The sequence below is a fragment of the Solanum dulcamara genome, chromosome 11 (assembly GCF_947179165.1).
Source record: "Solanum dulcamara chromosome 11, daSolDulc1.2, whole genome shotgun sequence".
In the NCBI taxonomy this organism is placed as follows: Eukaryota; Viridiplantae; Streptophyta; class Magnoliopsida; order Solanales; family Solanaceae; genus Solanum; species Solanum dulcamara.
The window spans coordinates 38,105,959-38,124,743 of NC_077247.1; the positions used below are offsets into that span (position 1 = coordinate 38,105,959).

Below are 18,785 nucleotides of genomic sequence, written 5' to 3' on the forward strand. Positions count from 1 at the left end.
TTGCACTATTTGATTTGGAATTGGAGCAGTTAGATGTTAAAACAGCTTTTCTACATAGAGAATTGGAGGAAGAAATTTACATAAAGCAACCCGAGAGGTTTGTTGTTCCTGGAAATGAACAATGTGTTTGTCAATTGAAAAGGTCCTTGTATTGGCTTAAACAAGCACCCAGGCAGTGGTACAAGCAATTTGATGCATTTATGGTTGGTCAAGGCTACACACGAAGTCTGTATGATAATTGCGTGTACTTTCAACTGTCTTCAAATGGTTCCTTCAATTACTTGTTATTATATGTGGATGACAGGTTGATTCCTTCAAAAGACATGTCTTTGATCAACAAGCTGAAGACTCAATTTAGTAATGAGTTTGAGATGAAGAAACTTGGTGCAGCAAAGAAGATTCTAGGAATGGAGATTCACAGAGAACGACAAGCTGGAAAGCTATACTTGTCTCAGAAAAATTACATTGAGAAGATCCTTGACAAGTTCAATATGAGTAAGAACAAGCCTGTCACAACTCCCCTAGTAGCCCACTTCAAGATATCTTCTGAATTTTGTCCGAAAACAGATGAAGAGGTTGTAATGATATCTAACATTCCCTACTCTAGTGCAGTTGGTAGTCTTATGTATGCCATAGTCTACACTATACCCGATCTTGCATACGTTGTGAGTATGGTAAGTCGGTATATGCACAATTCTGGAAAGTATCATTGGGATGTGGTGAAGTGGATTTTTCGATATTTGAAAGTTACAGTCAATCTAGGCTTGGTTTTTGACAGGAACAAGGTGATATCTAATGATATTGTTGGGTTTGTTGATTCTGATTACGGTGGTGATCTTGATAAGCGCAGATCTTTGTCTGGATACATCTTCACTTTATGTTCTGGTTCTCAGTTGGAAAGTATCTTTGCAATCCATTGCTACTCTATCCACTACAGAAGCAGAGTATGTTGTAGCAACTGAAGGTGTGAAGGAGGCTACATGGTTATGCGGTCTTATTCTTGAGCTTGGTGTTTCACAAGATACTACTGTTGTGTTTTCAGATAGTCAGAGTGCAATACATCTGACAAAGAATGATGCTTATCATTCCAAGACTAAGCATATTAGTGTGAAATGCCATTATATAAGAGATACAATGATTACGGGAGAGATTGTAGTTAAGAAAGTTCACACTTCGGAGAATCCTGCAAATATGCTTACTAAGCCACTTCCTGTTTCTAAGTTCAAACATTTTTTGAACTTAGCTGGTGTTTACAACACTTGATTGCCCTTTGGGGCTTTTATGGTAATGACGAGCATCTATTAACTTTACCAGTTACTCCAAGGCTCCCCTTCTCTTTTTACATATATACATATATGTATATATTTTTTTACTGCTGTAGGGAGAACATAGAGTATTGTACTGAGGTTTTCTTTATTCTTGTCCTCATTGTTGCATTTGAAGTTCTTGAGGACTTGTTGTACTCTACCTCTTACATAGTGGAATTTGCTCGTCCGTGTTTTTTTCCGGTTTTCTACGTTAAAAATTGTGTGTCTAACGTTTTGTTTCCAGATTTCTTTCTTGGTTATTTACATCTGTCTTTTGTCTTCATAAACTAATTCCTAACAGAATGTATATCTATTCTTACGCAACATAATTGAATGTATACCTGTTAATTCACAAGATGTGTATCTGAAAGTATATCTATTAATATTATAAAAATATATAACAGAATGTATACATTATACTTTACAATATGACGAGCAGATTCTTCAAAATCGGAGTCATTAACAACAATGGGTATAAGTAATTTTTACAACCTTCTTTCCCATTGAATTCCAAAAATGTAAACATGCTCAAACTTCTTTTAAAACATTAATTCACAAAATAATTCTCTTTCCCATCGAGTTTCAGAATGTATACTATCTCAAACTACTTTCAAAACATTAAATTGACAAAATATCATTCTTCCTCATGATCGAATTCAGAATAAATACATGGTACTTCACAACATGACATAGATTCTTCAAAATTCGAGTCGTTGACAACAAGGATAGAACTATTCACATTTATTTTGTTTTCACCAAGATAGAGAGCATAGGCACATATAGGGATTTAATAAGAACTCACACAATACAACGAGTCCGATAAGCATAATCATGTATTTATTGATTTGATTATAAACTTACTGCCTGTGTTTCTACTCATCATAACTTCTTTTTTTTGGTCCAGTCTGCTCTAGATACTCTTGTCGTAAACAAACTTAATAGTAATGAGTTTTGAATAGGCGGATCAGAAACTGTTTATCTACATTTGATGTAATTGCTACATTAATTTTAAGTTCCATGTAATGATGGTATAAAATAATATTTGGCACAATCAGTTCACTTTTTAAGTAATTACAGAGGAAATCTCTTGATAAACATTAATGGGGTTTGATGTAAGCAGCAATTAACCTGCTATCAAAGGTATACTGATATTGTAAAAACAAATGTTTACACTAATCCCAAGTAATTGTATAAGAAAGTTACAGTCAGATAGAGATAATACAAACCAAAACACTGCTAAATTATGTAACGAAAAGACACCATCATAACGGTAAACATCCTACCTAACTATTAAATTATGTAGATGTATAACATAATAATGTCTCGTACTCACATATCAGAGAATGGAAACTAAGCCTCCGCTGTAGAAATAAAACAAAAGGGAAACAGGGACATATATTAAATACCAAGCTCTGCAAATTGCTGTATTAGATTACAAAAAATGAAGGGAAGAATAGACGGAAGATGTATAATATGTGCATAACTAGTGTATAATGTATGTATACTCGGAAGATGTATAATATGTGTATAACTAGTGTATAATGTATGCAGATTGGCCAGCGGCTGTAAATATTTTTATTTGGCCATCGTCCCCAAAAATGAAAATGCAATCAAAATATTTTATCCAATCAAGAAGTGTTTAGCTCTGTACCTCGAAGAAGCCTCCTTTTCAATGTGCACCTCAAATAAAATTCCTTCCAATTACAAATGATATGTTCTTCTGTGGCACATACCTGTGAGGAGTTTTGACTCGCAAATATTTCTCATGGAGCCATGGAACTGTATTATCTACAAACTAAACTCTGTATATCTTGCACATTGCAGAATGTTCGTTTTCATCTTCTAAAAACTTACATAAATATCCTAGATTCAACCGGTTGGCAAATCCTACTAATGTAAATTTGACTGCCGTATGTCACCTCTCCTCTACGGGAAAAGGAGAACATATGATTCTACGTTTCTCGAACTGAACTGCATCCATGCATGTTTACTGCTGAATCCAATTGATCACTGTTGGCCTTCCATTTCCATGATCCGTTTTATACGAAGGGCAGCTCGCACAACATTTCCCCTAGTTATTATTCCCACCTTCATTATAGGACAACTGATTAATTAGAGTATCGCAAGGTAGAGAATTACTGATGCACAAAAGCAAGGTCTCAGAATCTTACCAACTTTCCATCACTATCTACAACAGGAAGACGACGATATTTTGTTTTGAGCAGAAGTCTGACAAATTAGACAAGTACAAATGAGACACACTGTTTGCTGCCTCTTCCTACTATGTAATAGAAACATAAAATTGGCTAAAGGAAGTTAAGCTGATACTACCTTGCTGCATCCTCAAGATTGGTAGACTCCCGAACTACTAGTGGAGCAGGTGTCATCAAATCACCAACCACTTTCCCCTTGGTCTTACTAATCAACTTTTGAACCTCATTGAATGTCTGCATTTACAAGTCAAATTGGATGCGTCAGAACTTTAATAGCTTTGTTTGTGAGGTCAGAACAACTTTGGTTTTCGACATATTATTAAGTGCATTTCCATAGCTCCTCCATACAGCCAAGCAAATGTCCTCAAGTTGAGGAAGGTAATCAGGCAACGTGTGTGTGCAAGTATTAGAGTAATGCCAAGAATAATTAATACCAACACAGCCACCTGCACTAGTTCAGCCTGGAAAAAGTAAATGTATTCAACTGTTCCACAAGTTGAATAAAGTAACTTGGAAATAAGAAGTCTACTATTGGATAAGAAAACAAATTTTGGGACAAGAAATGACAGATGGTTCAACATTGGGGGAAGTATCTGGTTAGAAACATCCCATGCTGAGTAAGATGAAACCAAAACCATATCACTTAACACAAGATGCTAACAAGATACTTCCGAGTAAATCACTAACCACTAGATGTTTATAAGATGCTGTTGGTTAGTGATTGGGCTGTAGCAGGTTAGAAAAAGCAATCAATGGATTAGCACCTCAACATCCATATATCCGTTAGCAAGAATGAACTATGACGAGCATGTTTTGTAGTTCAGAATGTGCTCAAACAATGCACTGTACAGACTCACACAAGCTGTCTGTGTTGCCTGTTTTTGCAGGATGCATTCCTATGTTCTTTTCTTGATCAATTAATCAAGGGTTTGTTTTTGAGTAGCTTGTGCAATCAGACTATAATAGAACGTCAGTAAGCTTTGTGCCGTAGTGTAGTCTCCAATGCAACTTTCACTTGTTGATAAGTAAATGAGAATGCCAGAAATTGTTCGAGTACATGGTTTTCATTTGACCTTTTTTTCCTCTCTTTTCAATGGTCTTTCATCTCTGAACTATTAAATAATTTCTCTGGATGCTTTCTTTGAGAAGGAAAAAAATGTAACTTGTTATAAATTCGTGTTAAAAGATCAGATTGGATGAATTTGGGTATTGTGAAAGTATGGTTTGAATTTGATTAGTAGCTCAAACCAAATAATCATTGACCTAGCATTTTTATTCCCGAGTATAGGAACAGATCTGATTATCAGATGTTGCTTAACCCATGTACTTTTGTCCATATGAAGTTTCCTGGAAGAGTAAAGGTCTAAACTCTTTAAGTCCTGTTTATAAATAGAACCACTACAAATAGTGCAGCAGATTACATGCAGAGGCGAACATTGTAAGTAAAACAATCATGAGGTTGTCCACAATCTCAGTCATCAATCACTTTCTTTTGAGTTCCATACATATTGGAAGCTAGATCCTCTTTAGGGGACAACTGTACCACTTATGATATTTAACCAACTTGCTACATGTCAATAATTAAGCTTATCAAAGATTTGACGATAAAATTTGTTCTCTCCCAGTTAATTTGTTCTCAGGGTCTTCATAATTATTAGATGAAGTATCCTCTTCTCTAAAAACAACTACAAGGCTAATGTTAATAGCTTTCTATGCAGAAATAAAGACTATTTATACCTTCCAATAAGTAGAAATATTTTTAATTTGGAGTTTCACACTGAAAAAAAAATGTTTGTGGGGAACTAGTAAATTAGATGATCAACAAGCATCCAAGAGACAATCTAGCAATGAAGCATAATATGCTTACTTTCCAGTTGCTGTCCACTTCGGGGAACATGTTTGCATCAGCTCCTCCTGTACCTAAGAAAAAGAGCAAGAGATGCACTTATTCTCCTCTGAAAATAATGCTTTGGCAGGAGTACGAGGACTCCCAAATAATGGACAACTTTAAAATCAAACTCAAAACATTATGATAGTCTTCAGAAGGATATAATATGCTATAGGTAATCATTTCCAATTTTCCTTATAGCAGAAAAAAGTGAACACAGATACCAAAAGGTTCCATGTCTTGTTGAAAGGGATCCTACTAAAATATGGGCCTAAAGCCAATGGATCTTTTCTAACTCCAAACGGTGTCGCTCTCACATCAGAACTAAAAGCTATACCTGATACAGAGTCCAGAGCCAAAAGATCATAATCAGAAACAAGACCAACCTGCAGCAGAAGAGAACGTCAAGTTCCGGTGTGAAATATCATAATACTTGACAAACATATTATTACGAAATATCTTTGAATTTGATATCTGAATCTAATGTATATGATTATATCCTTGGGGGCAACATAAGCACTCTTAATTTCATATTTGTCGTACCGCCAGCTACATGTTCTATTAACTAAATATTTTTAAAAAAAAATTGATGAGCACTCAAAATAGTTGAGTCCAGTACATACTTGGAATATACCAAAAACTCAGTCACTAGAAAGTAAAATTACTAAAAGTGAGAGATAAAGAAGATATTCCTATTCATGTACCATCAAATAATTTAGAAATCAACGATGAAAAAAGAAGAGTGCAAAATTCTATTGCCTTATATTACCAGGAGAATATTACTACTTATACTTCATGTTTGTTGACAAAAGAATTCCAATTTATGTACGATCAAAGAGTTTGAAGAACTGCAAAAGATTCAAAAATAACATCCAAACTTCTATAGCAAAAAGAAATATTTTATGGGAAATGAAAAGAATTTTACAAACTTCTGTGTTCCTGGACTAATTAATTTGAATAGACATCATGACTATTGACCAAGAAAAACTATAATGCAACACTGACAAATAAATGAAAGTAAACGACAAAGATGGAATCATTAATGTCATTACTTTCAGAAGATCGTTGGAAATCAAAACCAAAGAACAGAAAATTCTTTGATCAAGTCTACCAAGTTCCAATAGAAATACAGAAAGAAAAGAAAACATAAAACAGGAATGAAGATCATTTATCATGGTGGTAAGATAAGTAGCTCTTCAACACTATTTGAGATGGTGGTATGCTACAATATAAACAACATCTACTAGCAAAAAGCTGTAAATTGTAACACACACACAAAAATATCAAGGTATCAGAATGAAGATCACTTAGCTTTAACCAGTATGTCATCATATCACCAACTATGAGAAATTTCCGATAGACATATGAAGCAAATAACATTCTCTTCATTGTTCATATGCAATGCTCTGTTTTAAGCTTTTGCCTAAAGGCCCCCATCTGAGTAAAGAATGAGTTCTTAAATGACAAAGACTATGACCTATATCATCGTTTCTACAACAACAAATCCAGTGTAATCCCTCAGGTGGGGTCTTGGGAGAGTGATGTGTATGCAACCTTAACCCTACCTTGTGACGGTAGAGAGATTGTTTCTGATAGACTCCCAAGTATAACATATCAAAAATAGTATGAAAGGGAATATAGTAGTAAAGAAGCCAATTAGAAAATAATGAAGAAAAGAACAGTAGCAACAATAAATAATACAGTAATTGACGCAAAGGTACGGAGCGAAGGAAACAACATGTAATAATAAATCGAAGACTAAGATTGTGAAAGAGTAATAATAACAATATTAAAAAGAGACATTATACAACCCTCGACTACCTATTAACATTCTACCCTAATCCTCAACCTTCACATCTTCCTATATAGAGTCATGTCTTCGGTAAGTTGCAGGTGTGTCATGTCATGTCTAATCACCTCTCCTTAATACGTCTTCGGCTTACCTCTACCACTCCTCATACCCACAATAGCAACCTCTTACACCTTATCACTAGGACTCCTTATTGGGACATATGTGCATCTCCTTTTCACATGCCCGAACCATCTCAACCTCACCTCTCGCATCTTGTCCACCACGGAGGCCACTCCCACCTTGTCCTGAATATCTTCATTCTTAATCTTATCTCTTCTATATGCCCGCACATCCATCTCAACATTCTCTTTTGGATGTGCGAGTTCTTGACCCGCATGTATCATTAGAGACCTCTATCATTGTATTCTATCTAACTTTAATGTTCCACATGTATCATTAGCGACCTTTATTTTCTACAAGATAGATTTTGTAGAGTACTAAAATTGTTCCTAACACTTTGATATGATAATATTTATCTTTATGAACTTGAATGAGAAATCATGAATAATTCTTGAAACAGTCCTCAATCACTTCCTTTTAGTACTCTTTTTATTACATTTCCTTTTTTTTAGAAAGATCTCCCTTTTAATTGTTGTTGTTATTGTTGTTCCCTTTTAACTGTTGTGAATTCAAAAGTGATTTTCCTATGTCACGTGAAAATCACTCGACAAAGCCCAAAGAAACAAGAAAATACAAGAATGAGAAGAAAAATTTAAAAATCATGTCACAAAAAGAACGCGGGGAAGGGGGGGGACCCTAACATGGAGACTAGTCCCAACTACCATCCCCTTCCAGCAGCATAGAACTCCCTAAAACCGACTTTTTTCTAATCATGCAGAGTCACCTCCCCCACAGCTTTTCTCCAGCCAACCCCAACAAACCTCCAACCCATTGCCCACATATCTTCCCCTTCCTTGCCAACCATAACCACATCCCTAGCATCTGCCCAACATCCCTACATAAGCCCTTCCCTTCACCCTCCATGAAAAAGAAGCTAAGCTGTTTTCTCTCCTTTTTGTTTTTGACAAGTTTATTTTTATTTTTTATCTTCTATTCTATGTAACTGTTCCAAGGTTTTGTTTTAGTTCTGTTTTATACCCTTCCCAGGTGTCAAGTGCTTTACACACAGTGCAGCAAAAGAACCCTAAATTTTACATACATAAGACCAGGGGCGGAACCAAAATATTTGATAAGGGGGTTCAAGAAAATTAAAAAATAAGGGACTGGATGAAAAAAGTAAAAAAATGTGTCATTGCCGAGAATCGAACCCGCGACCACGGGCTCAATCACAGGCGCCTTATCCACTGATCCACAATCTCCATTTGTTAAGGGGATGCAAAAAATATATTTGTACATGAATAAAAAAATTCGCAGTATATATAGTGCAATTTTCCGACGAAGGGGGTTCGGTTGCCACCCCTCGCACCCCTGTAGCTCCGCCCCTGCATATGACCTTTCAAAATGAAATGTTATAAAGTGAGAAACAATTCAAAGGTTGAGAATGAAATCAACACCAAACTTATAGTTTGGAACCATTTCAGAATTTTATTTAAGGAATTAGCTTTCACGTAAGATTAAGTTTAAAACATATCGAAAGGGAATATTACATAAGCAGGGAACTTAACCACCGTGCAGTGTTGTGAAAAAACGCTAAAGCGCTCGCTTTAAGCGTGAAGCGAAGCGAGGCGAGGCACTAGCGCTTCAATACCGTGAAGCGAAGCGAAAATAGAAAAGCGTGCGCTTCATGGAAGAAGCGAGAAGCGCGCTTCATGTTGAAGCAAGAAAAAAGCGCGCTTATTTGTTAAAAGCGGCACTAGGGTTTATTTTAAAAGAACAAATCTGTAAACTTACAATTAATTATTCGCTGCTGTGACTTCTTCGAGACTTCGTCAGTTCAAACTTCAACCAGGTTAGTTTTTCTTCTCTTCTTCTTCTCTTCTTCTCTTCTTCTCTTTCTCTTTCTATTTTTATTTCTATTCAGCTTCTGCCGCTGTGATGTTCTTCTCTTTTTCTCTTCATCACTTCTTCTCATCTTCTTTTTCTGTTTCTATCCAGCCAATAAATTAATTATTGGCCGTTTTTTTTTTTTTGATTTGGGTTCTCAGTGAACTCTGTTTTGTTAAGCTATGCTCTGTTTTTTTCTATCTGTATCATGATTTTCTTTTTCTCATAAATCATTTTATCATATAATATTAATTAATTTGTTGAGCTGAAAAATTTGGTTGAATTTTTTATAGTGATTTTATTACACAAAACAAGGGCTGCTTTATTACACAAAACAAGGGCTGCTTTATTACCCACTGCAGCTGCTTTATTTTTTTTTAATACTGCTGCAGCTGTTTTATTAGGCTAGTGGGCTGGTGATATGAAGTGGAGAATGGTTATTGGATGTTTAATTAACTGCATAAAGGGAATTTATCAAAAAGTGGAGCCCATAGACCACTTTCATGGCCAATTTTTGATTATTTGTCTATGCATATTTTATATTTTATATTTTATATTTTTATACTAAATAGCGCTTTTTCTGAAAAAAGCATGCGCTTCGCTTCACGCTTCTCGCTTCTGTGAAGCGAGCCCCCGTCGCTTTTTTCCGCTTCTCGCTTCTCAAAACACTGCCACCGTGTAAGTGATACTTCCATCTAATACAACAAGATCTGCAATGAATTATGCAGCTTACATTAGAAAACAGAACTTACCAATTTCCAGCCATTATCAACCACAGGGAAACCAGTGATTCTGCGTTCTACCAAAATTTCCAAGGCTGTTGCAGCAATAATCATGTATCAGGAATTAACAAGAGGGTGAGTAGCTATTATTTAAGTGGGTAATAAAATACCTTCATCTACAGATGTTGATGGTTTTACCACATGTAGATCATCTTTTCTTGTCATGAAATCACCTACTGTATATACACCATTTCTTGGCTGCCACAAGTATATATAAGCTTATCATTTGGTGGACATTCATGAGGAAGAGGAACTTCTTGATAAAAAGAAGAATGCAATTACAGTTCAATTAAGATCAAATGAAAAAAAGGAAAGGAAAACCTATTGAAAGGAAACACATATAAAATGTATTTGAAAACTGACGTGAAAACTGCCACAAAAATTCAATCAAGCAGCAACTTGTGAGCAAGGTGTTTGTGTGAAGGAACCAAAAAGTATTACAATTTACTTAAGTGAAAATTATCTGTTGATTTACTTGGGTTAGATTGAAACCTCAAGTTGACTGCTTCTATCACCAATTGATCAAGGATTAAATTATCTAGCTCACACAAATAACTTATAAGAAAAAGTGCACATGAGAGATATCTATGTTTCATTGCAGTGAAGATGATCGCGAAAGAGCCACATGTATTCCCACATCTACGGAACACATCCAGATCTATAGCACATCTTCTAACTAAGTCATATTTGCACACCCTTTGTTTCAATTTGTATGGCTTGATTTGGAGTATGAGGGTTAAAACTAACTATTATTCAGTGTGAATTCGGACATAGAATCATCAATTTTTTGAATTAAACGTTGCATATTTAGAAACTACAAAAAATGTACTATAAGTCAAATTAGTTAACAATTTAAAATATTTAGAAAGTATTGAAAAAACTGGTATAAAAATATCTTTTTGATTGTCCAAATAGTAACTAACGACAAACAAATTGAAATGGAGAGAGTAACTGTAACAAACGACTGGCTAAAAATCCTGTCTTGGGAAGGCCTTCTTTCAATGATTGTGGAATTTACCCATCCTATTAGAAATTTGGAAAATTGTCTGTATAAAGGTTAAGCATTTAGTTCAACCGGTATATAAGATTTGGATATGAAGGTATACCTCTACAGAATTGGCCGTCAAAGTGTTGCTGGCGGTCACGGAGAAATGCTTGCGCGAATTCCAAAGGCGTAGGGAGAGGAAACATTTAGCGAAAGTAGTAACTTTCCGGCATGAGGGAGATAAGAGTAAGCAAGGCAGCTGGTGGTGGAAAGCGGCGGAGGAGCGGCGGAGGGAGAGTCCCGACGGTGAGATAGATGACATCGTCAGATTTTGGAAGAAGAGAATTCAGAAGAATGGGAAGTGAAGGTGCTACAGCAATGGCTTTTTACAGAAATTTCGAAGCTAGAGCCACAAGACCCTGTTGATTAGTTATCTTTTGTTGGCTCTGCTCTTATCAAATTGGTGAAGTACTACTGTATTTGTTAGATTTTTTTAACATCACTTTTTAACTTGGCCTTATCCTCCAATTTTTTTTGGACATATACAAATAAATATTTAAATTTATATAGAATTGAATAAATATACATGTCTTATTTAATATTCTATGTATATTATGTGATATAAAAAAATATATATCTATTTATTCAATTTTATATAAGTTTAAGTATCTATTTATTAACAATCAAAATTAAAAAATATAAATATCCGTTGAGGAAAAGCTAACCAAAAAAAAATTATTTCACCAAACATATATTTGTTCTTATTAAAAGAAAATGTTTGTATTCCGTATATAAAATATGATTATAGTGGTTGTGCCCTACTAAAATATCTCATCAGAAAATTGACAATGGAAATAATATTAGTCTCAGAGATTCATTGGCAGATATTTTAATGTGCAAGTTTTTTTTTTTTTTTGTTAACCAATGGAGTATTTTCAACTAGGCTCAGCAGATATTCCTTTTCTTGTTTAGTGCAAACTACAAGTGGGTTTTTAAGTTTATAATTCTTCATTGAATGCGATAGAATTCATTTCTTTATCTTTTTCCGCTTTTGTTTTTCATCCTTTTTTGCAATTCCTCGACACTTTTCCCATTAATCCCTCCATTCCATATTAAGTAAATTTTTGAGGAATTTTTTCTTGTTCAAAATAATTAATTATTCAAAGTTCAAGATAGATGTTTAAAACTTTTTTCATATTTGCACATTTATTTATTGAAGTTTTATATTTTCTAGGAGATAAATTACACTACTTGCAAAGTTATATTTATGATTTTACAAAGGGAAATAGTGGAAAGTATGATTCAAATTATGTCTTTAAATATTTTTCTTAATATGTGTGCATTGCCTCACAAATTCACTTAATATGAAATGAAGGGAGTATTATTCTCTATCCTTTTTATAATCAATCTATTTTTTTGGGTACAAATTTAAATTTTAAGGTACTATCGAATTTAGAGATTTGGGTTAAAATTATGTCAATAAATTTATTTTAGTCCTCTTATATAATGTCACGACCCAACTCACCGGATCGTGCGAGCACCTACTCTAATACCTAGATAGGAGAACCCTAAAAAATATCATGCGGAAGTTTAACAATTATCAATAATAGGCCAAAAGAGTTTCCACCATAAGGAAGGAAGCTTTTTTATCAACTTAAAAAAACTCCGATGGTTTATTATAAGGAACAATCTAACACCCTCAAGGATACTAGTCTAAACAAGTACAAGAGCTTCTAAACATATAAAGTATAAATAAGGTAATGACACAACTCCCACCATAAGGAAGGAAGAGTAGAAGCTATTGGAGAATCATCTTCGTATTCACCTAAGAAACATCACTGACCCTGCAACCAAACTATGTCAAATGGCATAGCAAGAGTAGTATCAATACAAACAACACGTACTGATAGGCATCATCGATCAACTCGATACTCACTGCATAATATAAAGAAATTAACAAGAAGAAGACATGCTCTTAAGAAAATATACTCGTCAAACCTTTATGCACAAACTATTATCATTCCCATTAACCTCATTAAAGTAGTTCAAGCCTAACTTGTCATCCCTTTTAGTTGGTCCGCTGCCAACTCTAATATAGATCAAGGCGTAGCCCTTCTATCACATAGATGGGTTTCCAAACTACGGGTCACTACTAACTCTGTCTAGCTCGTCTACTATGTTTAGTTTTCACACTAACACATGGACCTAAAATAATTAACATCTCACTTGAAAGAGGTAAACATTTAGGGGAACTAAGGCTCACCTTCTAACCGTGTTGGCCCGCCATGGTGGAACTTATTCCGCTCTGGCGGCCTCGTCACAACGGAATTCCTCCCGCCAAGGTGACCTGTCCGGAGACAGAAACTCTAAATAACCTCCCAATCCCCATTTTAACTCATGGGACCATAGGACATCAACAACACCTGACTGTTAAGTCATTAATCTCACTTCACAATGCATTGACTGCTTTCCACTTGCTTACCGACAACCTCATAACTACTATGCAGACGCATCTAGCACTAATAACATAATCTGAATATGCATACACAGAAACACATTATGAATTTATCATTTCAGGAGAAATACACAGCTTTACAAAGTAAATCTCAATTACAACAGTCAACATAACTATACTTGGATCTTCGGTCCTTTCTTATCAACTACTATACAAGATGGGCTTGTTCAATTATGTTTGGGTCAGTTTCTCTATAGATCAATTCACGATGATAGTCACACAATGGTTCTCTCATGGAACCCATATCCAAGCCATATATGTATCAAAATATGACACCCAATTCAATATATGTGTCGGAATGTGACATCCGATCTTATATATGTGTCAAAATATGACATCCGGTCTTATATATGTATTGGAATGTGACATCCGATCCAATATATGTGTCGGTACGCGATATCTAATCTAATACCACAATCACAACCACCATCACATGTCCATAATAAATATTTCACATACTTGTACAATCAAATAACAGGTTTATTGCATGCAATTATTCATAATTAGTCATTTTATTAGTTTTATTTTATCTTCCCTTCATTAATAACCTTTTTTATTCAAGGTATTACTTTGGATAGAACAGGTTCAAGATTATAGATTTCATGGTCTTGAGATTATAGACCAATCATAACAATATATCATTCACCCAACCATAAAAATTATATGCATGGTAAATATTACAATATTACTCAATCATTATTAAGAGTCTCTCTATGATATAGTCTAAACCATAACTTACAACTACAGGCCATCAAATAGGTTCATGGCATGAGATCTATCAACACTAAGTCATTTACTTTTATCCTTTATTTCATGACTCGCATTACTCAAGTAATTCACAGAGAATAATCAGCATTAAACTGTCATGACCCAACCCCGTAGGCCGCGATTGGGGTCCAACCTGGACCCCCTTATATGTATCTATCAGCTATAGTCAAGTTGAACTGTGTGTGATGTGATACTGTACACAAAAACCCCAATGGGTCAAAACTTTTTCAGGTACATGTAGCCCCTTTTATTCGTACCATATCATGAAAGGGCACGCAAGCTGACAAGGCTGTTGTAACATAAAAACATTTACAGCGCGACATACAGGCATAGCTCAAACAAACTTATAAACAACCCACATACACATGTCTATAGACCTCTAAGAGTTATGAACGGTAACATATGGCGGGAAAGGGCCCCACCGTACCCCCGAATAAATAAATGTTGACATCAAATGACCAGCACCAAGAGCTAGTCCCCAAAACAGTGGAGCCCTTCCAACATAGTGAGTGGAAATCCTAAGCTAGAGAATCTCTAAAATGAATATCTATACCTGCGGGCATAAAATGCAGCCCCCCGAAGAAAGGGGGGTCAGTACGATATATGTACTGAGTATATGAAGCATAACACAACATAAGTGAGATTATAACAGAATTAGGGATGCAGAAAACAAATATAACATTTAACAACTCACTGTACCTGCATCTTAGGACATGTAGTCATATACATTCTCATACACTTTACCCGGCCCTCTAGTGAACTCGGTGTCATAATCGTTTCATCATCTTAACATGTCATCATATCATCAATACTATACATAAAAACCCCAATGGATCAAAAATAATTCAGGTACATGTAGCCCTTTTCATTCGTACCATATCATGAAAGAGCACGTAAGCCGACAAAGCTGCTGTAACATAAAAACATTTACAGTGCGACATACAGGCATAGCTAAAACAAACTTATAAACAACCCACATACACATGTCTACAGACCTCTAAGAGTTATGAATGGTAACATATGGTAGGACAGGGCCCCCGCCGTACCCCCGAATAAATAAATTCCGACATCAAATGACCAGCACCAAGAGCTAGGCTCCAAAATAGTGGAGCCCTTCCAACATAGCTGAGCGGAAATCCTAAGCTAGAGGATCTCTGAAATGAACATTTGTACCTACGGGCATGAAACACAGCCCTCCGAAGAAAAGGGGTCAGTACGATATATGTACTGAGTATATAAAGCATAACACAACATAAGTGAGATTATAACAAAATTAGGGATGCAGGAAACAAATATAACATTAACAACTCACTGTACCTGCATCTTAGGACATGTAGTCATATATATTCTCATACACTGTACCCGGCCCTCTAATGAACTCGGTGTCATAATCATTTCATCATCTTAACATGTCATCATATCATTATATATTTTACTTTATCATATTATCATATACGGCATCATTTAATCGTATACGGTATAATCTTATCATATATGTCATCACATTACCTCCGGTTCATTATGGAGCTCGGGGTCACAAATATATCACTATATTTTCATATGCATGCCTACATAAGGTATCCATTCCTTTAGTGAGGGACTCGGTGAACAATCATACCATCATAATAATCATACCATCGTATATCATACCCGACCCTTTATGGGACTCGATCATACCCAGCCCTTTATGGGACTCGGTCATACCCGGTCCTTTATAGGACTCAATCGTACTCAATCCTTTATGGGACTCGATGAATAATCATGTCATCGTATATTATACCCGGCTCTTTATGGGACTCGGCCATATTCGGCCCTTTATGGAACTCGGTCATACCTGATCTTTTATGGGACTCAGTGAAAGATGTATTAGCAACATGCACAAGTAGAGTAGTGAGTAACCACATGCAATTAAATCATTATTTGAGACTCGATATAACAATCGTCATGAACTATCATTTAAGGCTCAAAATGATCATCATCTCAAGTCTCCTCTAAAGGCCATTTGGGGCCATATCAAACGGAGTCTCAAGAATCATAGACTTGCATCAAGATAATGCTACACAGCTTATACAATCAGAGACATTTATCATCACAGAGTCTTTAGAAATAGGAGCTTACATACTCAGTCACTACTCAACATATAAAAGGCTCAAGGGTAGTAGTTCAACTACTTTAGGACTTCTAGCATTCAGGTTAGGACTTCTAGCATTCAGGAGTGAACACGAGTCATGAGTTAGGTCTGAAACTTATGGATGGAACTCCTTCCAAACTCATATCATATATCAATTTACTTAGATTTAAGACATTCCAAAAAAAGGAGAGATAGGTTTTACGTATACAACTTCTCAACACGTAGAAAACTTGAAAGACAACAACTCAACTATTGTAGGAGTTAGTGGATAAGAATTATGAATCATACTAGTGGTTATATGAATGGAATTACCTCTACATTTCATATATCCATCACTTATGGCTAAGACATGCCAAAAGAAAAGAAGGATAGCTTTGTATACCTGTTATGGGTTAATCGCATCTAGACTCGCTTCATTACTCCATTAACTTATTTAACACAAAAGTAATACTAAAGTTAGTGACCTTCGACCTTCCAGCTTATAATTCTACCACCAATTACCCATAGGAACTAATTCCTTATTCGCATTTCTTAACGAGTCTCGACTAGTCTATTCGTTAGTTAGAAGTTAACGGAATTCGGGCAACATCTCCTTTATAACTTGCCCTATCCGAACTTTCAATTTAACCCCCAAACCTTAGAAGCCAACCAACAACAACAATTAGCAGCATATATACAAGTAAACCACTTCAACATTATACAACACAAACTCCAAACAACTCACTTAAAACTATGATACCAAAATAGGGTTTTTAATCTCTATTTCGTAAAACCTTTAACCACACGAGCCGGGGTGTCATGTGGATGCAAACAAAAACATATACAACCATTTTTAGTCATGTTCCAGCCCTGAAACACTATAAAATAACACCCAAGACAACACCATAATAACAACTACTCTAGCCAAACTCTAACTCGTTAAAATCGCATCAAATCAGCCCCTGCATGACCTGCAACGTTCTTTAGTCATAACATGTATATTTTCATTTTTCCAACCCATATTTATACCTTCATAACATGTACAAACCCTTACCAAAATGTGAAAGAAGAGAACCAAGCCATACCTTGCTAAAACTCGCTAAAACTTTCCTCAAAAGTTCTCTTAACATGCTAAAAATTGACGGGTTGTTCGCATTCCTTCTTCACTGCCTTAAATAGTAATTTTATGCTATTAAACACCATCATGTATCCATGGTATACCTTAAATAATTAATTCACGGAATGAAAGTCCGAGAGCTTATCTTGGTAGCCATGGCCGTAGTTTCCTCTCCTCTTCTCCAACGTTTTCTCTCAATTCTTTTAAGGCTAAGATGCTAAAAAGTGATGTTGATCCAGCAACACACATGTATATATATATGTGTCCTTAAGAGGGGACACGTGGCATCCCCTAGGGGTGACACATGGCATTCTCCTAGGGCGCCACCTCATGCCATGCCTCCAATCCTTGACTACCACATGGAAGCGTGGGGTCCACCCAAGTACGTGAGTCACCTACTTCATCCAAGTAGGTGCATCACCTACTTGTCATCTACTTGTCACCTGCTTGCTTCTTTTTTGTGGATTCATAATCTCGTTTCACTTCAAGAGCCTATGTATTCCTTGCTACTTAAGCTCGACATGTACCCAAGTAGCTTAGTTATGTAAGACATCTAAGTTGGTAGCTTACGCAAGTAAATCGATTCCTACGACTCATTACTCAACCTCCAACTCCTTTCGGATTCTCAAAACTCTATTTCCAACCTTCACTATTATGGGGCATCACATCCTTCCTTTCTTAGAGTTATTTGGTAATGTTATAAATAATGTGGATCACATGATAGCTTTAGAGAAGCTAGATAAGTGTTCCCATGTACCAAAATTATGGGGCATAACATAAACACATATAATTATTGTATAAACATATCCTTATATGCATCAATATCCCTTAATCCCCAAGTTTCAGGATTCTATTATGACTCAGCTATTGTCTATACTTAATCTCACAAGAATCATTTGCCTTCTAATAGGAACCTTAAATTTGAGAAAGAGAGCCACAGATTTGGAGCCAAAAAGGTAAGTTCTCCGATTTTGTTCTGTAAATTAATTATATAGGGTATACCACGATGTTATGAAGATGTTAGTAATGTAAATTTATGGTTTGTAGAAGCACCAACACGTTATCAAGCAGTCATAAAGTTTTTGTCGCGCTAAAGGAACTTTCGAGGCAAATTTTGGCGAGTTTCAGGCAAGGTAAGATTTTTCCTTTCAAATTGTAGTTTATGATGATGTTATAAGGTATATTAAATGTATTAAATAAGGTTGGAAGTGGAAAAATTGCATAAGGATGCTTGACGTTAGAAACAAACTAAATTAAAGTCGTCATAGCTAAATCGAAGTCGCGTAGGGTGTTGTGATTTTGGG

The 18,785-nt window shown here is 35.6% G+C and overlaps 1 protein-coding gene across 2 annotated transcripts; it reads right to left on the minus strand.

The window, feature by feature from the left end:
• Nucleotides 1–2,398: 2,398 nt before the first annotated feature.
• On the minus strand, nucleotides 2,399–11,448 carry LOC129875269 (CBS domain-containing protein CBSX1, chloroplastic-like). Of its 2 annotated transcripts, XR_008763130.1 has the most exons (9): nucleotides 11,093–11,448; nucleotides 10,097–10,184; nucleotides 9,957–10,021; nucleotides 5,746–5,794; nucleotides 5,388–5,440; nucleotides 3,639–3,754; nucleotides 3,479–3,536; nucleotides 2,959–3,395; nucleotides 2,399–2,668 (listed from the first exon to the last, which is right to left on the minus strand). XR_008763130.1 is itself a non-coding variant. In XM_055950721.1 (8 exons), exons 1-8 carry the CDS (start codon nucleotides 11,291–11,293, stop codon nucleotides 3,315–3,317), a joined length of 711 nt encoding a protein of 236 aa, XP_055806696.1. In that variant the 5' UTR covers nucleotides 11,294–11,448; the 3' UTR covers nucleotides 2,907–3,314. The 2 variants fall into 2 exon arrangements, 1 of the variants encoding a protein (XP_055806696.1); XM_055950721.1 differs by lacking the exon at nucleotides 2,399–2,668 and having other exon boundaries at nucleotides 2,907–3,395.
• Between the last annotated feature and the right edge of the window lie 7,337 nt (nucleotides 11,449–18,785).

Bases quoted from the DNA above. Each gene is read 5' to 3' on its own strand.
- LOC129875269 (XM_055950721.1), bottom strand. From the start codon at position 11,293: ATGTCATCTATCTCACCGTCGGGACTCTCCCTCCGCCGCTCCTCCGCC. The intron at 5,795-9,956 runs GTAAGTTCTGTT...CTTCTGCTGCAG, and splicing joins TTGATAATGGCTGGAAATTG to GTTGGTCTTGTTTCTGATTA. The intron at 3,537-3,638 runs GTAGTATCAGCT...CTAATTTGTCAG, and splicing joins AATCTTGAGGATGCAGCAAG to ACTTCTGCTCAAAACAAAAT.